This window comes from Chiroxiphia lanceolata, chromosome 4 (genome assembly GCF_009829145.1).
Source record: "Chiroxiphia lanceolata isolate bChiLan1 chromosome 4, bChiLan1.pri, whole genome shotgun sequence".
In the NCBI taxonomy this organism is placed as follows: domain Eukaryota; kingdom Metazoa; phylum Chordata; class Aves; order Passeriformes; family Pipridae; genus Chiroxiphia; species Chiroxiphia lanceolata.
In genome coordinates this window covers 29,009,589-29,036,077 of record NC_045640.1, presented here as the reverse complement: position 1 = coordinate 29,036,077, position 26,489 = coordinate 29,009,589, and the positions used below count along the sequence as shown (strand labels likewise).

The window sequence follows — 26,489 nt, the reverse complement described above, 5'->3', positions numbered from 1 at the left end:
AGCAAGACTGTACTGTAATTTCATGGTTTGTTCAATCTTTTAATTTCTTTCCAAGATTAAATTTCACCAACGCGCACGTCAGTATTGACAATAAAATTAGACAGAAGATACTGGAATTTTTTATTGGATGCTGCGAACTTTTCACTGTTACCTTAGGTTGGATTATGACTTTTTACCCTATAACTTACTCAGAACCTTTTTTCTTTGGCCAGGCAATGGCTTGGCACCCAGTAACTTATTGCTTCTCTGTGAGTGATAGGTCAGCATAGTGCAGAAGTTGCACTATTGCTATTTTTTGTGGTTTTGCTAGAGATTAAGCAGTGTTGTGTAGTAATAGTTTGAATATCCATGGCAGCTAAGATTTTTGACCGAGGACCTCAGCTTCCTTTAAGATAGTAAGTTTCTAGCCTTCTTGGTTTCAGAAAAGTTTGAAAACATGCACTGAATGTGTACAAAAGACACAGTATCAAGAGACAAATACACATAATTAATTTTTTTAAAAAAACCTTATGGGTTGTGGAGACAGAACTGTGACCTTTGAACACTTGTGACTGCCAATGCTGGTGTGTCTTAACCTTTCTGCTGGCTTTCACACACATGCCATTTCTACTGAGTTAGAGATCTGTCTGGTTTTGGCTACAGAAGCTTTTCCACTGTGATTAGCTTCTCTTTTGGTCTGGTTTAAGCTTGCTTTTGTTCATTTATGACATAAACATATTCCTTTCCTCCTCATCTTAAAATCCCTTTTTGAAATATCTGTAAAAGCTTCCTTTTTTAGACATTATCAAATATGGATCTATGCTTAAGTTCTGTGGTATTTATATTAAATGTTTAATTTTGATTTTAAAAAAATACCCTTCTACATACTGCAGAGACAAGATCTAAAATTTTCCGTATTAAAACTCTCTTAGGAGCTGGGTGAGAGTTGTCAGAGTTGTTCTACTCCAAGCAGTTTAAAAACACGGGTTTCATATTGCAGACTCCCATGGGACTCTTTGTCATATTAATGTTTGCACTTGTCAAACGGAGCAAAACAGAATAGGAGAGGAGGCTGTAAGCACCTAAAAAAGTAGGTCAATGGGCCAGCAGGTTATTTGGCCAGACAAGAACGGGTGGCTTCATTGAATCATGCTGTAATTGTTTTTCTCCTGTTGGCAGATTGTTCTGCTGTGCTTTTGACTTCCTATGTTAATATTTCCATCTGTATTTTAACTACTTAAAAGCCTCTGTTAGGTGCAGGAGAAGAAGAAATTTAACTTTTCAAATCAAATAAGTGGTAATTCTGTTTTCCATGAAAGTCATCAATGAATTTAAGAGTAACATAACCTTGGTTTTTAGATCCTAGCTTCCTTTTTAGGAATTTAGCAGAATTTAGAATTAAATATGCTTTAAAATAAAATTTTTCAGAAGTGGAACAAGTACATTGTATAGTGAATTTATTTTAAGACGAGTAAGCAAGGCAGATAGAAACAGGACAAAGATGAGAGGAAAAAAACCCTGATTTCATGTAGCTTAAAAATGTGAGAAGTAGCATGATTTGAGGGAAGTAACTATAAATGAAATGTAGTGGTATAAGGAGACTGGAAGTAGGTGATGGTTTATGTTGGTGCTGAGTTTTTGTGTGGAAGAAGTGTATTTGTGAAGTAAGTTTGGGATACATTCTTGGAATTGATTTTGGAATGGGTTTTGAAAGAAAAGAGTTAATGTCTGTGTTTGAGGGAGTAGCAATAATGCAGCTGAGCAACTTTGCTAGTTGTCAGCAGCATTCTACAGATTCTGGAGTCCTGAGAGTGGCAGTTTTGGAGACGTGGAGAGAAGATGTAGCTGAGAAAGCCAGAAGAGGCCCTAATAAGAGCTTCAGCAAAAAGGTGTTTAAATCATGGTATAAAGATATACTTTGAAAGTAGCAAGTGGAAGTGAAGATGTAGATGGTATGGGTGATACCAGGTTCAGAAGTGAAAAGGACATCAAGACTAAAATTAGGCATAAAGTGATAGCTTAAAGCTGAGATGAAACTGTGTCAGAATATCCTGCTTATCAGGAAGAACTTTAAAGCAAGGTCAATTCAGATGGTGAAATACTTGAGATACTTTTTAATAAACAGAATATCACATTTATAGATTGATCGTATTAAAACAATTACTTGTCTTTTTTAAAAATGAAAAAGTGATAATTTTAAAACATTGATTTTGAAGCTCTCCTTTGTTATTTTTCAGCAGTTCAGAATTTAATTTCTGCAGAAGAGGATACATTGAACTCCGCGTTGTTCTTCATAGGAACCAGGTTTCATCCCTAAACCTCACACTTTAACAAGTCCCAAAGTGTAAAAGGTAAAATTGTGGGTTTATAATTAGTAAGGTTCCTGTGGCTTTCAGTTATCAACACTGAAGGGCTGAGTAGCAATGTTAAGTAGTGTCTTTTGTTCTCCAGAACTCAACTTAATTTGAACTTTAGAAGTAGATATGGCCTTTTATCTAGTGTTTACTTTCAGCTTGACTGGTTTTTTTGGAATTATCTCTGCATACTTATACATTGGCATGTATAAGCACTGAGACTGTTCAGGCTCTTGCAAATTTCAATGCAAAGACAGAAGGTCAGACCTAGAAAAATGAGAAACAAATGTGCTACAGGTGCATTTCCTGTAATCTGTCAGTACTTTTAACTCTTTGTCTTGGATACCTGATCTAAGTTGCCCCTTCTGACATAAGATACCTGATCTAAGTTGCCCCTTCTACTGTAACAAATGATTGATTTTGTCAAATTCTAGAAATTGAGTGCTCTGTTAAACGGAAAATGCTGTCTTTTAAATTCTAACTCTGCATAATGAAAATGTCATGTCATAGATGAAAGTTTTCTGTATTTAGCTGTACTGGTATTTTTCTTAGGCAGATTAAGGAAAGTGTATAATTTGTCCTACAGAATTTCATATTACTCTTGATTTCTATAATTTTAGGTACCAGTTTTGTATAAAAATTAACACAGGGCTAAAAGTGTAATTAGTGCATAACTGTAATAGTGTTTACTATATAAGCTAAAAGAAAATAAGTTCATAGTTTTTATCTTGATTTTAAACTTAATTTTCTACCAGTCATGGTAGTTGGTTTTTACTGCTGAGCGACCTGTCATTGTATGCTTCTGATGAAAATTCAAACAAACACTTCATAATTTACTTTCCTAGTGCCATTTCTGTCTGGTTTTCAAATGGTGCAACTCCATTACTTGGTCAACTAATTGGGGAATTAGATTAGTCAGTATGGCTGATGCAGTTGTTATTTGAAGAATTGGAGTGAAGAAATGCTTTGCTATCAGTGTGTCTTCACAGCACTGGATTTTGGAGAGTAAAGGCAAGACAAAGTTGGGCGTACTAATTGTAGAAGTGGGGTATTTGAGCAAAAATGCCAGCACACCATGCAATGTACCTTGAAAGGGATTGTGCTGCAGCTCAGCTCTCCCATTTACTTTTCTGGTGCACTTAGTTTTGAAACTTTGTGGGGAAAAATACTAGTCTTGTGAAACATATCTGCACAGTATGTGGCTGTTGTAGACATGGAGACAGTTTGGTTGAATCATAGGCTTTCTTCCTCAGTTTCCCTATCATGCAGTTGCTGCCATATTTCTTGTGATATTAGCACTGCAAGTTCCACTGGGTTTGGTACTCTCAGAAACAAACATATTCTTTCTTCTCAGAAACTGTGGGTCACTTAAGGACTAAAATCATCTCCTTTGAAATAAATGCAGTGCCTTTTTACTAGTAAGTTTGTAGCGTACTAAAAATTCCTGAAAATCCACAAGTTCAGCTCATATAAAACTTGCTGCACACAGTTGTTCCCTAATCATTGCTAATGTTATAATCTTTCTGCTCTATTTGAGCAGCCTCTGACAACTGACTTTTCCATATGAAAGAAAAAGGTTTAATTGTATTGATTTGTGTTTGGCTTCAGCCTTTTCATAACTCACGCAATTTTGTAAATTTTGGGTTCCTAAAAGTAGGAACTTGTTGAATTAAATACTTATTTTAATTTGATATCCCTTCTCTTAATATTAATATTTCATTCGCAATTTTATTCAAAATCATATACGCATCTGGAAAACCAAAAACTTCCTGCTTGAAACTCTGTAATGAATAAGATGCTTTAAGAAATGGTCTCACAGTATGGTGATCACATTCTAATCAGTATCTTATTGTTGTAATTTCACATGTCTATTATAACAATGTGCTCAAGAAAAAAATACAGTGAGAGAGAAATTATAGCTCTAAAATACTGTGTCCCAAATACTTTTCTGTTTGCACAGTTTGCATCAGTTCAGCCTTCAAAATTATGAGGGTCTTTTAGGTAAAGGTTAAAATAAAAATGAAAAGGTATATCTGAATTCAGAGTATAAAAAGTTTTGCATTGGTTTAGTCCAAACATATTTATTGTGACATTTAATAATGTTCTCTTGAACATTGTCATGTAAGATGATGGTTATGATGGTAATGGAGACTGCATTAGAGAAGGTAGGAGGGCAGAGCAGAAGGCTGGAAGAAGGGAAGACTAAGAGTAGCTTATAGAGCAAATGAAAGCTTTGGTATGCTGTAATGAAGAACATATTGGTTCCCCCAGTCACATTTTGATATTTTTTCTTCTCTTATTATAGGCAGACGTACAAATGTCTACCACAAGACTAAAGTGTGATGTGTTATGTTTTTTACCATAAGCACCCATAAAATGAGCTCCATTGCAGACAGGTATGTTAATAGAGGCAGAGAGTTTTGGGAGAATTACTGTTCAATGCTTTCTTTAATAGTCTTTTTCTTGTGGTTAATATATTAAAATGCTAATTTATGAAAAAAATGAAAGAGTGAGGTTTTGGCTGTTTTTGACAAAGTTAGTTTGGTAGTTGTTAGAATTGGAAATAGTGATTTCAATTGTTTGAGGTTAATCTTAAAATGCTTTACTTATTTTCAGCCATGGAACAACATCTCAGCAAATTGAGCTGATTTTTAATGTTTACTTGAATTTTTAATTTTTTTTAGTACTTCAGAATTTGATTAAGGAAAGCAAATACATTTAAATGATTAGCGTTGCTGTAGATGATAGTAAAATGACCTGCTAACCTATTTCAAGGGAAAAGTAATAGCTGAGGCATGTTTTCTACTTGATTCCTTGAGCTGGACTTTCTTAGCAGCTCAGGTGAACAACTGTCCTTAGTATTCTCTTAACGTTACCATTTTTGAGACTTCAGGAAATGAAACTTGCATCAAATTTATGGCAGGTTAAACATGATTAAAATGAAGAAAAATAAAAGCAAAGGGTAAAAGTTTTAAAATGCTTTTTTTAGTGAAGTTTTGTGCCATCTCACTGAAACTTCAGTGTTTTGAAAATATGAATTGCTTTTAAAAGCTTGATGTTTATGTAGTAGCATACAAAATAACTAACTACTTCCTAACATCACTGCTTGTCATAATGTACAGTACAATTGCCTAATGATTTATCAATTGGAGAGATGAGGTAAGCTTTCTAGAAAGAAGTTTACTTGCCTTAAGGGAAGGAAACATTAGGATGAGAAATTTAAGGATGGACACACAGAGGTCAGTGTGGACAGCACTAAATAGACTGAAAGCAAGCAGAGGAAGTTAGAGAAGCAAACTGTGAAAGTCCATTGTACAGCAGTTTTGGAAAACAGACAGTTTTCAAACTTTTGCTTGACTTTCAAAGCAAAAGGAAATGAAGCAAAGGTGTTGGATGAAGGCTACTGAGGCATCTTCAAGGCAAAACACCTTAGCTTGATATTTTAACACCTCTTTAGCAGTAGGTGGACAGTTATCAGGATGAGGAAAAGTTATGTGGTGCTTGGTTTGAGGAAGCAAATATAATTAATAACTACTCTTTAACATTGGTATCAATCGTATATTTATGAAATTACATATGTGGATGAAGTATAGCACATTCCTTAGCTCTCTTCCACTAATAATACTTCAGAATTTAAGAAAAATATACTATCTTGCTATAAATATTTTCAATAATTAGAATAGAAGTTGCCAATAAGTAAAAATAAATTATATATGTCCTCACCCATGTTTTCAAAAGAGTAAGGTAATGCAAATAACCAAGAAGATAAAAAAAATAAAATTAAGCTATGTTCAATTAAGTAGTTGCATGGGGCTGTAAGTTCTCATTAGAATTAGTCTGAAAATCCTTTGGGTTGTGTCAGAAATTCAAGGTCCTGCAAGCAGGACATAGCAGATTTAGCTTCAGGTTATTGATGATGATTGTTGTGAGACATCACAGTAAAACAGTGCCTTGGTTTCTTGAAATAGTGGAGATAATGAATAATGAGCTCTTCCCCTTCTCGCCTTCATTGTGATTAGACTTCAAAGGAGGGGAATTTTCACTCCAACATTTGTTTCTTTTTGCTTCTTTCAGAAATGATGGAAGCATTTTTGATGGGCTGGTGGAAGAAGATGACAAAGATAAAGCAAAAAGGTAAGTTTTTAAGTTATTTAAAGCTAAGAAATGTCCTATACTTGTACGCTTTAACCTACCAGTGTGATTTCTAAATAATAAAATTGTGATTCTTTTATAGATAACCATATTACTCAACAGCATTTCTTTTACTGTTATTTTTCAGATACATTGTGTATTTCTAACCCTGGTTCAATTATTTCTGTTTTGTGAAAGGGTGCTTTATTCCAAAAGCTTTGCTGCACCCCTCCATGAGCAGAAAGCCATTCTTCAACAATGGTGTCTGAGATACAAGAGTAGGTGTTTTTGTGACAGTTCTCACAGCAGATATCCTTAAGTGGCTGTTTGCATCAGGAACCTGGCAATAGTATGCAGCTCTTATATAAGAAAGTTTCGTAGTTGTTATAAAACATTTTCTGTTTTGTTTTTCAGAGTGTCTAGAAACAAGTCTGAAAAGAAACGTCGAGATCAGTTTAATGTACTTATCAAAGAGCTGGGTTCCATGCTTCCAGGTAATGCTCGGAAAATGGATAAGTCCACTGTGCTGCAGAAGAGCATTGACTTTCTACGGAAGCACAAAGGTAATTATTTGTAACAATAAAAACTATTTGTAAATTCTTAAATTTTTAAATGATATTCAATTAGTACATAAAATATTAATAATTTTGCAGCTCCTTTAAGAAATTTGTCAAAAAAATGTGGAGAGTTCCTGAAGAAAGATATTCTTAAGATCACAATTTAGGTAGCAGAGATGTAACTGTGTTTTTGCTAATACTTTGCAAAAACCACTACTGGGTTTTTTTCCCCCGATAATTGTCAAAGAAATCATTTCATAAAGAGAAGCATTTATTTTTGAAATTACCTCAGAGTTTTTTGTTCTGGACAGACACTGGTGCCAGTGTCAGAATTTTGCTTCACAGGAAAACTGCTCATCCATTTCTCTGGAAGTACCTGTTGGAAATACTTATTTTGATATTTAGATAAGCTTGGTTTGAACGGTTGGTTTGTCTCTCTAAATTCTACATAAAGAAGATAAATCACTGAAAAAGCTAGTGTAAGAGAAATTAATGCTCCCCCTCTTCATGTCAGGTGCCTGCACAAACTGGCTGCTTAAACAAAGATGGTAAGGCAATAGGGCATTGTGGTCTCCAGCAAGTGTTCTTGAGTAGGTTGTTTGATGAGAGAAAGTGAAATGTGGTGGGTGTACAGACCAGGAGCATTTTCTTTTTTTCCTTTTATCTAGGAAAAAAACCCCAGAAAATCTATATGTACTTACAGCTTTTTATTTAAAACTGTAAATTTCAAGACATACCCACTGATGCATAAGCTAGTGAGTGTACGTGTGTTATTCTTTAAAAGTCTTGTGAAATGTCAAAATGATCAATATTTTTGAACATCCTTGCTATGTTTTGTTCCTCTGGTGGTTTGCATCAGTTGATGGTCGGATATACCCAGATATATTGTACTGAAGTTTGTTGCAGGTCATTATTTTTGTCACAAAAAAAATTCTTTCATCAAGCATACACTTATTTATGGCTGTTAGATATTATGTGTATAAAAAAAGTCCTGTTCCTGCTCCTACACTTGTTCTTAATATGGCACCTTGTGGTTCACACTGCCAAAAACAAGATTAAAAATTGAAGAAAATAAACTCTTTTGCTAGTTAACCAATTTCCTTGGGTAATTCCTGAGCATGCATGCTAACTAGAAAGCAGTAGGGTCAAAAGAAGTAACTATAACATTATAAAATAAAATAAGTAAAGCTATTAAGTGGATGAATAGTTATGTATTTATCTACAGTATATGTGTCAATTTAAGGTATGAAAAATGTTTTTGCATGCTCTAGCATGTCTCTTCCATTAGTGTTATGGTTCCACTAGCACCAGATGTGTACTGAATATTGCCATTAAAAGTGTAAACATAACCATTTAAATAAAAAGGGAGGGGAGTATAATTTTTGTGAGAACTATAGGTTTGGGGATTTTTTGCCAATTAAATATTGATTATATTGTTTTAATTTTCTGAGACAAATTTGTCTTGTAACAAAAAGAAAAGCAGCATGAAGGCTCCTTTTCTGTAAAAGTCAGTTCTTTAGATTCTGAGGCCTTTGTGACAATTCGTTATTTCAAAATCACTTACATGTGTCAGGCAGCCAGGAGCACCAGTCATACTTTTTTCTTCAAAGTGCTTTCTGAGATTATTTTTTTCATTATTATTTTTCATTTTATTGGATAAAGAGGCAAAAAGCAGCTCTGGAGATGGATGCCTTTTAGGACATGGCACTTTTGTCCTTCACTTGATGTGACAGAGTGCAGCTCTGTGTGATAGCACATACCACATACCACATTAAGGTCACTAAAGCTCTACCTGCCAGTGCTTACTGGCATTGCTCTGCACTGGTTTACATTAAAATGTTTTGGACAAAATGCTGGCAAAGTTCAGAATAATATTTTGCCTCCTGAGGTGCTTGGATATGTTACAATAAAGTAGAGTGACCTAGCAATAAATGAATTGTTCAGCACTGAGTAGCTGCTTTACTGTTGAAATCCTACTGTGTTTAGCCACCAGGTTTTGATTAACTGCATTGCTTCTGGTTCTTTCTGGACCATTTCCACATCAACCAAGCTTAGTACTCTGGCCATAGTTCCACATGAACTATCTGAGCTGGTTATTGGCCAGTGTGGATTCTGTTTCTCACTGGGAAAATACAGCAGGCTAAGCACACTGAAATTACATTACTGGGAGCTTCTTCTTGGTGAATGCTGCCAGTGATCTTTCTCTGAATTTGTAAACAACAAATTTTTGAAAATTGGTAAATACCAAAGAATTTAACTGCTTCTAATTGCAAGTGGTAGACTGATATTCCTACAACCCATTGATAAATGGTACACATCTAGGCCCAGCTGGAAATGTGTTTTGAGAGTTTGCAGTGCTGATGCAAAGTTACTTCAGATACAGGACTTGGAAGACTGGAGTTCAATGTGCAAGTTTGGTTATACTTCTCTGTCTGATATCTAGCTCAGGATCTTACTGCCATTTATCTTTGAGTGCAACGTTCTGCCAGAATTTTTAAGCATTTCTGTGAAGTTACCAAGTGAAACAAGTTCTTTCTGTGTTACTTTGGCTCTGTTTTCCAGTATCATACTTGTTCTAATTATGGAAAATGTAAAAGAACACCTGTACTTGTGATAGGATATTTCAGAATGGTTTGTTAAAGGCACGAACTTCAACTTTTATTTAGCATAGATCTGTTCTACTGTAGAAGACCGAATGACTTTTTTCTTCTTTTTTCCATTTCTTTTGATTCTGAAATAGGATAGTTATAAGGGCCAGAATGAACCAATGAATCAGACTTTTCCAGTTCTAAAGTGAAGATTATCTATGTCCTGTCGACTGAATGCATTAAGTTCCTTGAATTTTGCCTGTACTTTGGTGGCAGAGCTTTTCATTTCCATGTCCTTTGACTTGCCCCTTGGTATTTAGTATCTTTGTTCTGACTGACAAATTAGGTTTGGGATTATACTTAGGTTTTTTTTATTTTTCAGCCCACTCTTCCTGCTTTGTGATACCATTTCAAAACAGATAGCAAAAGCCTGATCAATTTATAACTTTTGTGAGATCTGATAATTGCCAAGTCTTATCTGTTGATACTTTTTTAACCTCTTCTTGCAGCTTTCCTCTTTTAGCCAATTTCTTGTTATGATGTTGCTGTTGTTTACTGTTCTTTTAGTTAAGTCTCAAGCTCTTTTGTGAAGTTTTCTCCCTTCGGTGTGGGAAACAAAATTTTGAACTGTTCCAGCCCTTTGCATATTTATCTCAGTTCTAGGTTTTCTGGCTCTTCGAGCCATCTGAACTAACACTCTAGCTTATGGTCTTTGTACTTGTCCTTTAGAAACCAAAAGCCTTAAAGACATAGTTTGGTTCTTTCAATTTGTTTGAATACTTGATTGCTTGTTCAAGGTTGTGCTTGCAACCAGCCCTTCTGTGATGCCCTTGTTACTCATCCAGACTGAAGCACTGTGTGGTCTTGCTGCTTCTGGTTTCAGTTATCAGTCTATAAAGAAGCATCAGTTTCAGAACCTGATGTCTGGTTTTGCTTAGCAGCCGTTGTTTCTCTTGCCTGTGTATGGGAAGTTAATTATATATTTCTCAACTCCTACAGGAATGTCTGCTCAAAAGTCACCTATGTCAAAATCCATCTATGTCTGCGTAACAGACGGAATTCTAGAGTGGAGTCTGTCATACAGCTCTAAACAATCTTTGTTGAAAACCTACTCTTTCCTAAATGTAACCAGAAAAGAGTAGGAAGAAGTGAAAGGACAATGACAGTTCTTAGTGCAAGGGTTAGAATGACAAGGACTGGCCAAGATATTTGAGGTTTAGCCATTTTAATGGCCTAAACTGTTCAGGAATTTTGGCTTTCTAAATCTTTGTAAACAACATTCTTAATAAAACATTTTATTGTAGTCTCAGAGGAAAGAGTATTTTTCCATTATCAAAAACCCATTACTTACTGTAATTAACATCAGTATTACCTTGAAGTCTGGCAAGACTGTAGCAGAAACTGGTTGAAGGAAAGAGAAGACAAATGTAATTACGACATGGTGGAGACAACATTTATTTTCTTCTTAAGGAAAAACATCTATATGTAAGGAATGAACAACAGAGGAAACTGGAGAACTTTCTACTATTTCTTAACTGTGTATATGTAGCTTAGTGGGAAAAAATGGCTTTTGGAAGTATGAATCCTTATACTATATATATATTTGATTTTAGAAATTACTGCACAATCAGATGCCAGTGAAATTCGACAGGACTGGAAGCCGACATTCCTTAGTAATGAAGAGTTCACACAGTTAATGTTAGAGGTATATTTTTTCTGTTTTTCTGGGAGTAGAATAGTTCCTCTCTAGGAGTCATTCCATTATGGAATTTTTCAGTTAGTTGACAAATCTTTTTATTTTCATATTTTCATAATTGTAACAATCTGTTTTCATGAATGTAAACAGTCAAAATTCCTATGTATGCAGTGTTTCAAAAAATCGCAGTGTTTCAGAAAGTCAAATCAGATTTTCTTTTAACTGCATGTTCAATTACATAAAACATAAAACCAGAGCAAGTCCATAAATGAACATGTTTACTGTCTAAGTGAATATTTTAAGTTATCAACATAAGGAAGGTACTAGATAAATAAAGAACTATTATGCATAAATTAAAATCCTAATTATGAAAAAGACTCAACACATCCATGTAACTTGTGAGCAATAAATGTTTAATTTCTTTACTTGTTACGCTTTCCAAAACTGGTGTGAAAGCATTACTTTACTGAAGAAGATTACATGAATAGTTGCAAAAATACTAGAAATAAACTTTCAGTATAAGCTGTCATTTCCTTGGAAATGAACCTAAGTCATTTATATCTTGTTAGTGAAGCCATTATTAATAATAGTTAAATAAAAAATATTATAAGTGAACAAACACTTCTTTATTATCATTCCATAGTTAAACCTTTTCTTTGATGCACAGATATAAAAAGTTAAAGGTTCTGATTTTCTGTACTTAAATTTAAAAAAAAATCCTCTGATATAAGAAGTTTTTTTGAAGATGTGAGCTTTAAAATTTCCTGTCTAGAAATACAGTTCTGTCAGGCTTTTTTTGGTAGTGTTCAACTAAAACGTGTTGTGTTCAGAGGAAAGAAGTTTGAGTTTAGTAGAAGATAAGGTAGTCAGAACTGTATCTCACAGGTTTCAAGTCTCAGTAAAATCTTACTACAAGCTTCTTTCATTGAGATTGAGAGATAATGAATTTTGGTATTTAAAAATCTCAGTAATTTTGCCAGCTCTTTTACTTGTTCTTCTCTTAGTTTATCCATATCTTCTTGCTTTTGTCTCTAGCTCATTTTTATGAGTTTTCTGAGGTTTAAAATGATGATGGAATTAAAAATAACAAGCAGGCAGAGTGGGAGTGGGGGAAAACAGTGGCTAACTATGGATGTACTTGCTTCTAAAATTACAGAATATTTAACGACAGAACAGTATTGGAATTGTAATGCTCATAGTGTAAAAGCAAGTCTAAGAATTTTTAGAAGGGAAAGATATTGCCATTTCTATAATAAACTAAACTACAATTGATCTACATGATTTTCTGTGTTGAATATAGCTTAATGTATTTAGTATGTTCTTTTTCTTTTTATTTAACTGTCCGTTATGTTTAATTTCAGGCTCTTGATGGTTTTTTTTTAGCAATTATGACAGATGGAAATATAATATATGTGTCTGAAAGTATAACTCCCTTACTTGAACATTTACCAGTAAGTACAAATTGCTTTCAGTAACTTATCAGTTTGTCTATGATTGGTGTTCTGTGGTGAGTACTAATTAATCATTGGCCGGTTTGGCATTATAGTATAGATGTATGCTTTGTTTTAATGTTTCTGCTTTTACTTCAGCACAACTCCTTCTTACTGGTCTGTCTCCTGTGTTAAACATTTTCTTTGGAAATGTGGAATGCAGTCGGCTCTCTGTTAGGCATGATTACGATGCTAGACTAGCATCAGTATATGTTCAGTGTAACTGAAGTAACACAGTTGACTGCAGGAGACCCTTTAGAGTTCATACCTAACACAGCCTCTACATGAATCAGAAGAATATTACTAAAGATCTGTATAATTGGAATTTTTTAAAACTACTTTTTTACTTTTTTCTTGACAAAGCACTCTGATAAGAAATACATTGCTGCTGGTTCTGTTTTTTAAGTTAGGTATATACTTTGGGGTTTATCCCATTCACTCATTTTAGTCTCAGGGGCATTGCTCACTGGTAAATTTAACATTCTAGAAACTTACCTTTGAATAATGTTATTCTGAAGTGAGACAAATCAGTTCTTAGAAGTGCAAAGAATTGACGAGTGAAACTGAGTTCTTTTCGAGATAAGAAATACAATATATTGTTAAAGGATAGTTGTCGTACTGTGATAAGAGATTAAATAATTTCCCCTAAGGTATGTATGATAACAGTCTGACAATGTTTAAAAATGTGGAGGTAATTGTGTTTTGGCTTTTCTGGTAGAATTTGCCAAGTTCTTAGAGGCACATTTGTTCTTTGCTTTTAGGTGTGATTTATGTACTCTAAACATACATTTTATGATCCCTCTTTTTTGGATACTTACCCAATGCTCTTATGCATATAATCAGCTGTCCAGTTTTGCTGCATTCATCTCTGTTGTTCCCAGTTTTGAGTACATAGTTGTGGAACTGATTAGAAAATGTGGTAACTGGCAACTCATCCCTGCGCAGTAGCTGATTCATCATCCTTCAGTAGAACAGGGGGAGGCAGTTGGAGGGTAAAAGTGAGAAAACTTGTGGATTGAGATAAAGACAGTTTTATAGGTAAAGCAAAAGCCATACATGCAAGCAAAACAAAACAAGGAATTAAGTCACCACTCCCCAGGGAGCAGGCAGATGTTCAGCCATCCCCAGAAGAGTAGGATCCATCATGCATAATGGTGACTTGGGACGACAAACACTGTCATTCTGAATGTTCTCCCCCTTCCTTCTTCTTTCACCAGCTTTACATGCTGGGCATGATACCATACGGTATGGAATATCCCTTTGGTTAGTTTGTGTCACCTGTCCTGGCTGTATAGCCTCCCAGCTCCTTGTGCTCCCCCAGCCTCCTTTTGGGTGAGGTTAAGAGCAGAAGACCTTGGCTCTCTGTAAGTGCTGCTCAGAAATAACTAAAACACCCCTGAATTATCAGTACTGCTTCCAGCTCAGGTCCAAAACATAGCCCCATACCAGCTGCTATGCAGAAAATTAACTCTATTCCAGCCAAAACTAGTACAAATGTATTCATAAAATCAATTGCAATTGGATATAGTTACTGGTTACATAATAATAATATGTGTAAACTATGGAGGATTGTCTTTTGTTTCAAGGTATCATTTCAGTATACTGGATACCACCAATATGTTAGAGTGCCCTGGAACAACAGCCTATAATTTCTACTTTAAATGCTCCTTTACTTGAACTTGTTGCATCCCAGGGAGGTTAATACAAGCTCCATTGCCCTTTAACAAGGATGTATATCTGCTGTGTTCACGGTAGTTTTCAACAAATGGTTTGCAGTGTGAAATTTAAGGCAAAACAGAGTGAGATTTTTTTTCTTGCAAAATATTCATGTGTATTCCAGCAGGTGGCTTTATTGAGTCAGTAATAAACTGTGGAATTGTTCTGCATTAAAATAGTAGGCTTTGTGACATTGTATGTCTTACATTAGTTTAATGCTTATTAAATCTTTTTCTTTTAGTCTGATCTTGTGGATCAGAGTGTATTTAATTTTATCCCAGAGGGGGAACATTCAGAAATCTATAAAATATTGTCTTCTCATCTGCTGGAAAGTGATTCATTGACACCGGAATACTTAAAATGTAAGTAGTTATTTCAGGTTAACCCCCTGTAGGCAGCTCAGCCACACACAGCCGTTTGCTCACTCCTCCCAGTGGGGTGTGCAAAGGGTAAAAGTGAGCAAACTTGTGGGTTGACATAAAGACAGATTAACAGGTTAAGGCAAAACTGTGTGCACAAGCAAAGCAAAATAAGGAATTGATTTGCTACTTCATGTCATTAGGCAGTTCAGCCATCTTCAGGAAAGCAGGGCTCTATCATGTGTAATGGGTAATTTGGAAGACAAATACCATAAGTACAAATGCCTCCCTCTTCTTCCTTTCCCCAGCTTTTATTGCTGAGCATTGTGTCTTATAGTATGGGATATCCTTTAGGTCAGCTCTCCTGGCTGTGTCCCTTCCCAGCTTCTTGTGCACCCCCGGCCTCCTCACTAGCAGGGCGGTGTGACAAAGAGAAGGCCTTTGCACTAAGTGCTGCTCAGCAATAACTGAAACATCCCTATGTTATCAATACTATTTTAGTCACAAATCCAAAACACAGAACCATGTAAACTGCTATGCAGAAAACCCTATCCCGTTGAAACCAGCATAGTAGTTGTGTTAAAAATTATCTACTTTGTATCATATGTGATCAGTTTTTCCAGTGTTAAATAAGCAGAAGTATATGCTTCAGAGCCCTGAAGAACAGAAACGCTATTTTGTGTCCCCTCCCTAAGACTAGAATTTTCGGCATTGCAGTTCACTCTGTGGCTTTCCTGTGTATTAGAAATGTTCATCTTGTTTATAGAGCTTCTATAAAGACAATTGTAGCAGTTGGCAAGAATAAAAACATAGCAGCCTAATGGGGTTTGGAAGCACATGCTTAAGTGAACTTAAGTTTAGGGCATCTTCATCTTTAATATAGCTCTAGTTCTGAGAGGTTTTTTATGTCATGAACATTCAGGCCCTACATGCACAAATTCTAAAGGAGTTCTCCTTTTATTTTGGTTAGTTAATGTCATGCTGGTTAAAGGCAGAGGCTGTAGCCAGTTGTAATCACAACACTTACAGTATCGCAGTATGTATGCTGCTTAATTATTCCTGCTTTCCACTGCATGTTGGCCATGTGCTTCATCAAACATGTAGCCTAATAACTTGTTTATTTTTTTTCTCAGCAAAAAATCAACTAGAATTCTGTTGCCATATGCTGCGAGGAACAATAGATCCAAAAGAGCAACCTACATATGAATATGTAAAATTTATAGGAAATTTCAAATGTTTGAATCATGGTAAGTAATTTCAGCAATGATAGTGGAATACTTAGGCAGCTCCACAGCTAAACCACGTTAGGACCATTGTGCAGAACATAATGATGAACTAAAATCGGTCTTTCAAAAGAAGAGCTTAAAGCTGAGTTATATGACTTCTGTATTGATTTAATGAAAAAGAAGAAAAACTGGTATTAGCATTTTTATCTATCGGGTATTACAGGTCTGTGTGTTTGGATGCAAAATGTAGTAATTCTGCTTAATGCTTTCAGTTAAAGAAAACTAGTATCTCATAAAACTTTCTTTAAAAGAATGTAAGAGAAATTTAAGCAAATGCTTTAAAATAGAGTCTGAATTTAGTTAGACATAATCTTTATTCAAGCAGGTGGCTAACTTGAAGGTGAGTGGTATTGAGTACCTGCAGTTCTCATTATGCAGGCAACTGGGAAGCGAAATGTAGGTTTCCCCACCATTTCATTTCTGTGCTTTCACTTGGTAGAAGTTACCACTCAGATGAGTGGATGGCCCAGGACAGTTTTCTGCTCTGAGTTCCTATTCCCTTACATTGAAGTGATTTTTATTAGTTATATACTAATATATTTCCTTTATACTGTATTTGTAATCTGTTTGGCCAGGCTGTGCTGACTGTTTACTTGAGAGGCATGTTTATTTTCCCAGACAAATGGATTGGGCAGTGTAGTCACTAGTAGATCTTGATAAAGATCACCACCAAAAACATTATTAAAACCAGTATTTTGTAAATAAATTTGTGGGGGTTTTATGCGATACTGGTATTTTTCTCACAAAATGGGAAGAGATTGAGTCTTAGTGCCAAATGCAGTTACATAATATTATAGGAAAGACATGAAACAGTCCCGAAAAAGCCAAATACAGTGCTAGTCTTGGAATGAAGAATTGAGAGAGTGCAGACCTATCAGTTGCAATTCAATATTGGGAAATATTCCAGAACAAATAATTAAACTATATATGCATTTCAGGAAGCTAGCAAGGAATGGCAAACATTTTCAGGGTGGATTTTTCAGGTAGAAATAGCACCAAATCAATTCAGCTTCTTGTACCAAAGAGTAACGCTCTGTGTGGTTAAGAGAATAAAACACAAATAAGTGATTTTTAAATATGTTTATATCAGTTATCGTACTCTGTTCTCACAAACATGAAAGCAGATATTAATTGAAATTGCCGGAGAGCAGCTGCAGAAACTTGTTGGAAAGGTAACCGATGTTCACCGTCAAAATGGAGTTTTAATGCACGACTTCTGGATTTGATCAGTATAGTGGAATGTAGCTTGCAATCATGAAATGATTCAAGAATGGTAAAACCAAGATAAGATTCAGCCCCAAATTTATAAAATTTTGGGCTAAAAAACCAGAAAAATTGCCTAAGAACATATGCAAGTTACTTCATTTAGGAATATCAATCTATATGAATGGGGATGGTTACATAGCTAGATAGCAGTCCTTTAGGAAAAGGAGTTACTGTGGAATGCAAACTGAACATGACTAAATCACCATGACCAATCATCAAATTGTGAAATTGTAAAAGCCTTTCTAAAATATAGTTTAAACTACATGAAATAATCCCACTGCACTTCTTAGCACTCATATGTCCTCATCCAGTTTTTGACACTTATTTGTCAGAATACAGTAGGCAAGGAGAGTTCAGAGTACAGCAATGAAAACAAGCAGAAGTTTAAAAATCTAACTTATGAGGCAAGATAAACTCTGAAAAATAAAGGACAAGGGCTAAGATAAAGAGGAAGGAAATTACCTCCTTTCTGATGGAAAGAGCAAGGATATGTAAGCTTACATTGCATGAAGAAAGTTCAGTAGGGGTTCTAATCTAGAGCTGAATTAAAACCAGTCAGGCTTTGAAAAGCCTGATAGTGTTTTGAAGTCACCATTATTAGAGCTTAGTGAAGATGAACAAAATTAATAATTGCTGGAAGTTAAAGATAAGGTTAACCTGTTTTGTGGTCTAGACCATCCTTTGCCTCCTTATGATTCCATCTCAGTGATTCAGTAAGTGGAATTTGTGCTGAGCTCAGTGTCTTAAGATCCTTATTCTTTCACATACATAATTGTGCCTTCAGTTGTTCAGTATGTCTTCAGCATGTGTTGCGTAAATGTAATAGAAGTCTAGAAAATAAATACCTCAGAGTTCAAAAGGAAAAGTTAGCAAAACCTGATACAAAAGATAAATTTTAAAAACATTTTTGAAGAAAATGTAATCCAGTCATTTTTAGTAGTTACCAAGGATTAGAACTGTTATTAGTTTCTTAAAAATGCTGTCAGATAATACCATATTGACTGTAATTTTAGTTCTTCAGGAAAGTTACTTGATGGTTGTATTCCCACTACTACTCTATAACTGCTATTCCTCTGCACATAGGTATAGATATGTAGCATTTTTCTTAATGCATGTTAAGTTACAAGCAAACCACATTAGGTAAATATTGGGCCATTTGTCTTGTGATATTACTGCCATTTTCCTCTATGCTTATTTTGTCTTCTGTGTTGCCCTCTTCTCCTCTGTCTTCCCGCAGTTTCCAACTCAGCGCACAATGGTTTTGAAGGAACTATTCAGAGATCACACCGGCCTTCATATGAAGAGAAAGTTTGCTTTGTAGCCACAGTGAGACTAGCTACACCTCAGTTTATCAAGGTATGTACAAATGAAATCACCTTTATATAATTTTTTAATGGACTTTAGATGGAAAAACTTCAGAGAGAATGCACATGACATTTAAAATATTAATGAAAATCATAAGGAATTTTATTATATGAAACTGAGAGTCTGTTTCTTCAAACAGGCTGTTATGCAGAGTATCAAAAAAAGTTATGGTGAATGCTAATTCTAATTAGTCATATCAAATAGTAATATGCAGGAAATAAATTTGGAAGAAGTCCACAGGAATTGTTTAAGATAAACTTAAAATGAAAGATTACATCGAGATCCCACTTTCACTGGAGAAATTATTAATTTTAGTTGAAACTTGGACATGAATTTTGTGTTGCTGATGGTCTTTGACACAGTAAATCTGGGAGAGCTTAATGAAAGCTTGCATTACTTGTCAGTAAAGAAGAGTTGGGTATGAGGTATTAGAAGTCCTTTGTTTTGTTTCAATGCAGTTATTCAGTAACTTTGTTAGAACATGTTGTTTAACTGCTAATGTACAATGTGAAGGTATCTTTCCGAGTTTAGAATTGGTTGTATATGAAATTTGTAGATCACTAATTATTATCTTCTTCCTTAACAAAATCAGTAAAAATAAATACTCCTGATACGGTACAGTATAGCCTATGATTGTGATTCAGATTACATGTTTTATACAAATATATGATTCAAGCCACAGAATAGTCGACTATCTAACATTTGTTCTTGGAATTCAGTAGTAAAGTAATGCCATGAAATTTATGTGACCCATTGTTGGGCCCAGCTGTTTTCTGTAATACAGGAACTCTGAACACTTAAAGATTCTGCCTCTAAGTTTAGAGCACTGATGTCTTAAGCTGAAGACTGTTTGTGGTAGCTTCTGAAGACATACTTTGCACTTCAAAAGTATAGTAGGAGCCTATGGAGAAATCATATAAACTTCTTCAGGTCTGTCAGGCTGAATAGGAATTGTGTTTCTCCAAATACTATGCCAGAGAAAGTTTGTTGTTTATTTTTCCTGAAGCTGTGGAAATCTTTCATCTAACACTTTCCTTTCCATGCAGGTCTAAATAGTGTTCTTCCGTTACAGTTGGTAGAGATGTTAAATGTGGGATTTTTGCTTCACGAAATACTCGGGAGGGAAAAAGACCAACTGACATTTGCAAATACTTTTATCTTTTAAAGTCTGATGGTTTATAGTAAAACTTCTACGTTGCCTACTTTGGAAAGTTGAGGAACATCCATTTATGATCTTCAGATCTCTCAGTCTCCTGTGGGCTGAAGCCTTACAGATTATACTCTGGCCAAAATTTCATTCCTGTGCCTGAACCTCTGAGCCCTTAGTGCCCAAGGAAGTTTTCAACGCTGTTCATCTGGGAAATCTTCTTGTGAAGAAGACTAATGTTAGAGTGAAGCCTTAATCTGACAATACCTGTTTATACTCTTCTGATACCTTCTGTTTTTATTGAGACTAGACTCAATAAACTAGTCAACTCTAGCGTTGACTAGACTCTAGCAAATAAGTGTATGTCAGGAACTTTAACATCCCGGTAACTTCATGCATGATGCAGCCGGTAATGAGATGTGTATTTTAGTAGTTGTTGACCTTATTTAAGGTAGACCCTTCCTGGTCATCTGTCAGTTATTCTCTTTATTTTGGATGGTATATGGTTCTGGATTTTTTTTTTCCCTAGAATATAATTTCTCAAGGATATACAGTGCTTTTTTCACCTTTAAAGTTCACATTTTTAGGTTACGCATATGACCTCATCACTTTTGTAACAAATTATGCCACAAATTTTGCTCCCTAGTGAAGGCATTTGGTTCTATACATTCTTTAAAACATTGAGGCAGGATCAGTAATCCTGCCTATCAATAAGGCAGGATTAATCCAGGCAAAAGGATTCTTTCTACTAGAATTTTTTTTGTTACAAATGAAAGTCCTTTCTTCACTAGATGCCTTGTTGACAACTTCAACAAGATGTCTTGTTGAACAAACTGGCTTCTGCCCAGGGGTATTTTACAGTGCAAATCATGAATATAAATGCAGAGTAATTGGATACTAACCTGCTGCCAGTTCCTCCCTAACAATGATGTTTTTACTGTGATTTTACTGCTTGCACTTCAGTGATTTTTAGTTTTCTTTTGACTTGTGCCAAAATTATTACATTAAAAGAAACAACAAATCAAAATTATATCTCAAGGATATACTCTTGTTCTGTCATTTCTCTTGCTTTACTGTGAGTGGTGCTTTATTAAATGCTGTAATTTTAGGAAGGTAGGTGAGCTTTGGGTTTTAGAGGTAGTTTCAGGTTTGAAAGTTAAGTCTTGCTAACTGGAATTCACATCAAGAGTCATAAATTTGTGCCCAGAGTGGTTTTGTTCATTACCTCCATCTAATTCATCCATCACTCCATCACTAAGTCACTGTGTTTAAGATTTTACAGTGATGAAGGTGAAGAAAAACATTGCCTGGATACATTCACTTTTTCCTTTCACAGAAAGAAAACTTAGAAATAGCTATTTTAAAACTGCAGAATATCCCCTTAAACTCTTTGCATTATAACCTGAAAGATGAAGAGCAAGGTGGTCTCTTCTCAGAAACAACAGTTAGTCTTCTACTGTATTTTTCCTCAGGAGTGCTTTAGTCATAGATGTTTGCAGAGCAGCAGTGTGCTCGTCTGCTCACACCTGTCGTGAATATTATGTCAGTTCAGCAGCAGCTTCCTTATTGCACTTTTTGGAAGAGTCTTGTAGTATCTGATCATCAGTAGATTCTAATGTGTTCCTGGAACTGGGAATACCATTTCAAGCTCCTACAAATGACGAATGTGTGCATGTATCCAAAAAAAAAAAGATGTACTGATCTTTGATTTTATTGTAACTTCTTTGCGGGGTGTATTTTTATGTATGCATGTATTCCATCATCCATCTTCCTTTTCGGAAGGTAGTACCAGAGGAGTTTGCAAAAGAATTGACTGGCTTGGGATATATGGTCTTGTTACTGTCTCTGCATGAGGCACAGTACTTGGTGGGGCATCTTTACCTCCTAGAAGAGGACAGTAGAAATAGAGTGACATGCATTTGTATGTTTGAGTGGAATACATTTAGATCAACGTGCAGAATACCTTGAGGTTTTGTTGTAACAGTGGCAGTACAATCATTCTCTTACTTGTTTTGAGTTCTAAACATAAGAATAGCGTGTTACTTATAGTATGTGTCTGTGTCCTCAGAGATTTAGAGTACTCTGTATTCACTAAAAAGGGAAGAATCCTGTTCCTAAACTCAGAATAATGTGAGCATTTTACTAATGTTTTCATCCATTTTAAACATAGACTGTAATCAGTGTTTCATCTCTTCTTTAGCCTGTTACAATTTGAAACTGTAACTGCAGGAACTGTTGATTCTGCTTGTACTACTATGTAGATACTGCGCTTGAGTTTAATCTCATGCCATGGTTAGTCCATTTAAATCAACCAAGTGTCAGCCTGGCACAACTGAGATTAGATTCTGTCTCAGTACTGTGCATCTAAACAAGCAAAAACAATGAAGCTGTTTAAAATAATATAACTAATGTTATCTACTAACTTTAGGTACGTCTGAATTTTCAAAGAGCTTATGAATTAGAACAGAGCAGTTTTGAGAGAGATTTTTATTTTTTTACTTTTTAGGAAATGTGCACTGTTGAAGAACCCAACGAAGAGTTCACATCTAGACATAGCTTAGAATGGAAGTTCCTATTCTTGGATCACAGGTGCAATTCCTTCTATATTTAGCAGCAATAGTAGCTGAATCACAGTGATGGCTGTAATATTTAGAGTTCACTAATCAGCATTAACTACTCATAGCTTGTGTTGGGTTTAATTTTTAATTTTTTTCAGAGCACATACTATAAACAAGAAAGCTTATATAATTAAATAATTTTGGTTTGGGTTGGGTTTTTTGTGTGTGCGTGAAAATAAAATGACAATTTTTTTTATTAATTAGGGCACCTCCCATAATAGGTTATCTTCCATTTGAAGTTTTGGGAACATCAGGCTATGATTATTATCATGTGGATGATCTAGATAATCTGGCAAAATGTCACGAGCATTGTAAGTACAACTAAATCACTAAAACGAGCAAGTTTGTTAAATTGTACAACTGTTCTGGTGAAAATCTGTGATATATTTGAGTGGTCTTTTCTCCCATTCAGTTGATGTTATTGTACAGTTGATGTTTATCAATATTTTGTCTTTTGATACAGAACTATAAAACTTTATCTTGTCATTCCAGGGTTTCATTGTGGTAAATTGGAGTGCACAGCTCTATGACTAATACTTCTTCAGTTCTACCAGTAATATTTAAAAGGCTCTATAATGTTTAATAAGTGCAAAAATTGTTTAAACATGTAATAGCATAAGCTTTTTGTTCAGCTATGTTTTTCTTCATAAAGCTGTATTTAAATTCTTTGCACATTAATTTTTCACAATATATAAAAAGCCCCACAAAAATGGAAGTTTGAATTCTGCAGTTCTTTGAAAAATTCAGCTTACTTTTTTTTTGGTAGAAAATTTTAAACTAGTTCTTAGTCATTGTGATTATAATGAATTTAGACACGGTTTTGGGCCAGATGAACCTGAGAAGTAATGTGTTCTTTTTATGTAGTTGGAATATTTACAGCCTGGAAAGACAGTGACCTTTATTCTTCATTTTTATAGTGATGCAATATGGGAAAGGGAAGTCATGTTACTACAGATTCCTTACAAAGGGACAACAGTGGATTTGGCTGCAAACACATTACTATATCACGTATCACCAGTGGAATTCCAGGCCAGAGTTTATTGTCTGTACGCACACTGTTGTAAGGTAGGTTATTTTTTAAAAAGTCTACATTAGAGAAATTCTACTGGCATGCGAGCCGTATTGCTGGTATTTTTGGAGGTAGAGAAATCATAGCAGTTTAAAGAAACATTGGAAAATTTCCTGAGCAAGCAAGGTGGATTTGTGGAGTTTGTTTTTTGAGGTATATTTTTTAAACCATCCAACAACATAGTAGTCATACTTGGTTTGTTCTTCTAGTTACGCAGAAGTTAGAGCAGAAAGACGACGAGAACTTGGTATTGAAGAGTCTCTTCCAGAGATAACAGCTGATAAAGTGAGTGTTTTATATAATTTTATTTTACTTCATTCATACAAAAAATAGTAACTAAACAAATATACAGCAGCAAAAAGTGTTCTGTCCGATTTGCCCCCAAATATAGTAATTATTTGATCTCTAAATAATATGACTATTTAAAATGATTAAAGAATTCTAGAAAGAGTGTTTGTTTACTCTGTCTGTAACACCTTCCTCTTTTCAGGAGTTAATGTGCATGTAGTTATAACATGGCAGCACCCATAGGTTCTTATTAAGATCTGATTTCTGTAGAGTTAGATTAGTAAGTATATGTTCTCCCTCACTGGAAGTACCCATAATCTGAAAAACTGAGGTCAACATACAAAGATGGCTTAAAGGAATTCACAAGAGGAAAGCAGGAACTGTTCCATTGTGTGTCTCTGTCCCAATTCTTAGAAGTATACAAAATTCATTTTGGATTAATGTCCTTGGAAGCTCAGTGAACCTTAGATAAACCATCTTGTGCAGATGCTCTGTCATGTTTTACTCTGACAGTTCAGAAATGTTTTCCCTTGGCAGTTTAGCAAGTTTCATATGTTGGTGCTCCTTCCAGTGGAACAAACTCATCCTTTCTCAAAAGAATAAACAGTTCACTCATAACACTGTTGTTCAGAGTGAACTGAGTTGCTAGAGGAGGAGGACAGCTCAGCAGTTAGTTTGTGGCCTATGTCTGCATGCATTTAGGTTTCTAGGCTTATATGGCTTTAGTTTCTAAGGATAAAAGCCACAAATGGAAAGAAAGCTTACAGCCATCAAACAGGCCACTACTTCTGCACAGTCACCTGTGTAAGGGGGTTGACTCAAACAGCATGGTCTTAGATATTTTCCAGCAAAATATGTATTGTGTGCCAAATCAGATAAATAATTGTTGTTTGTGTGTGTCTCTTCAGAGTCAGGACTCTGGGTCTGACAATCACATAAACACAGTGAGTCTCAAAGAAGCATTGGAAAGGTTTGACACCAGCCCCACACCTTCTGCTTCCTCCAGGAGTTCAAGAAAATCTTCACATACTGCAGTATCGGATCATTCATGTAAGCACCAACTGTTGAAAATAGAATTGCCTTCCTAGTGAAGGCTTTCTCTACTCAATGTAGTTAAATAAATAACTAGCAGTTAATAATCATTTTATGAGAAGTGTGCAAGTGAAAATGTCCTTTTTGATGGTTCAGAGATCTGCAGACTACTGTGAAAAAGACTTCTACATCTAGAAGTACCATATCAGACACTAGAACACCCTATTCTAGTCCTTCAGATCGCAGGGTAAAAAAAAGAGACCAAGCCTTAAGGTTGTTTTTTTTTTTAATTATTCATGAAATATGTAATTTGATTATTGTATTACAGAATTGAGATTACTATAAACATGTCTCTTTCTATTCTAACTCTCAACATTGTCAGCAACACCAACTAAAATGACAGTGGACACTAGCACTCCTCCAAGGCAAAGCTTATCTGGTCATGAAAAGACTGCACAAAGAAGATCATCTCTGAGCAGTCAGGTAACTTCAGAGGAAAATTTTGTACTTAAACAGTGGAGTTCACCTTTAAAAGCTATTATTAAATCCATATAACCTTTATTTTATTTTTTCTGAAAGCATGTATTTTAAACTGTAAGAGTTTCACTTGGAATATGTGACTCTCTGGATTGCATTATCAATATGCAACTTTGGTATACTAGATTTAAGGGAGTACAATAATTAAGCATAAACGTATGTAGTTTTTGGCATTTGTGTTTGCAAGATTGTGTATGAATCTTTGCTTTCACTCACACATAACCGGTTTCTATAATTCTGTGTTTTTAATATACATACACACACACACATATATATATATATATAAAATTTCCAACATAGTGCTGTGTGTGTCCCTATAGAGAACTCATACAAATTTATGACTCTTAAGAATATTAGTACTTTCATATACTTTCTGAAATCTTGGTAGTGTGAAAAAATGTCATACTTAATGTACTTGGTGCTTGTTTTCACATTGAACTAATACATTCACTTCAAAAATAGAATGCTTGTTAAAACATGTATTTGTTAATGTAAGAATAAGTCAAAGATGTCAACTTCCAAACATGTTGAAGAAATTTCTCCCTTACTGCAATTAAGACTTTGAAAACATTTGTAATTGTAATTTCTGTTTTATGCCTATGGCTTTTATATACTTCTAGCAGTGGAAACATTATATATATATATATATATGTATATATATAAAATTTAGATAATCAGTTGCTCTTGTTTTCTTAATTCTCTAATAATTAAGGTTAGATATTTTGGGAAAAAAATTACTAGTTTTTATGAGATGTTCATATGGTGCTGTTTTGGATTTGACACTTCATATAAAGAAATACTTCGCGTCAAGTATGAAGTTCATTCTCTTATGATTATGGAATAATTTTTTTAATCCTAGTCTTTAAGCTCACAGTCTCTTGGACAACCAGTAGCACAACCAGTGATATCTCAGCCTGCAACTTTACAGCTCCAGTCTGGCATGACCCAGGTATGGATTAACTTGATTTATTGTTTATTAATTTTAAATAGTCTTGTTTTCCTAAAGAACAG

General features: G+C 34.9%; 1 protein-coding gene across 10 annotated transcripts in view; it reads left to right on the top strand.

Annotated features, from left to right (window-relative positions):
* The window catches only part of CLOCK (clock circadian regulator), a 65,544-nt gene that overhangs the window by 26,955 nt on the left and 12,100 nt on the right, over positions 1–26,489 (top strand). For 6 of the 10 annotated variants that reach the window (XM_032684705.1, XM_032684707.1, XM_032684706.1 and 3 more), the window contains 16 exons: positions 2,220–2,330; positions 4,639–4,729; positions 6,408–6,467; positions 6,879–7,027; positions 11,223–11,314; positions 12,667–12,756; positions 14,753–14,873; positions 16,004–16,117; positions 18,660–18,778; positions 22,441–22,523; positions 22,757–22,863; positions 23,470–23,617; positions 23,831–23,906; positions 24,818–24,959; positions 25,324–25,424; positions 26,338–26,427. In XM_032684705.1, coding sequence (XP_032540596.1) covers positions 4,683–4,729; positions 6,408–6,467; positions 6,879–7,027; positions 11,223–11,314; positions 12,667–12,756; positions 14,753–14,873; positions 16,004–16,117; positions 18,660–18,778; positions 22,441–22,523; positions 22,757–22,863; positions 23,470–23,617; positions 23,831–23,906; positions 24,818–24,959; positions 25,324–25,424; positions 26,338–26,427 — 1,539 coding nt within the window. In that variant the 5' untranslated portion in view covers positions 2,220–2,330; positions 4,639–4,682. Of the gene's footprint in view, positions 1–1,898; positions 1,911–2,216; positions 2,331–4,638; positions 4,730–6,407; positions 6,468–6,878; positions 7,028–11,222; positions 11,315–12,666; positions 12,757–14,752; positions 14,874–16,003; positions 16,118–18,659; positions 18,779–22,440; positions 22,524–22,756; positions 22,864–23,469; positions 23,618–23,830; positions 23,907–24,817; positions 24,960–25,323; positions 25,425–26,337; positions 26,428–26,489 lie in introns of those variants that run through there. The other 4 variants (XM_032684708.1, XM_032684704.1, XM_032684709.1 and 1 more) reach the window with 3 other exon arrangements.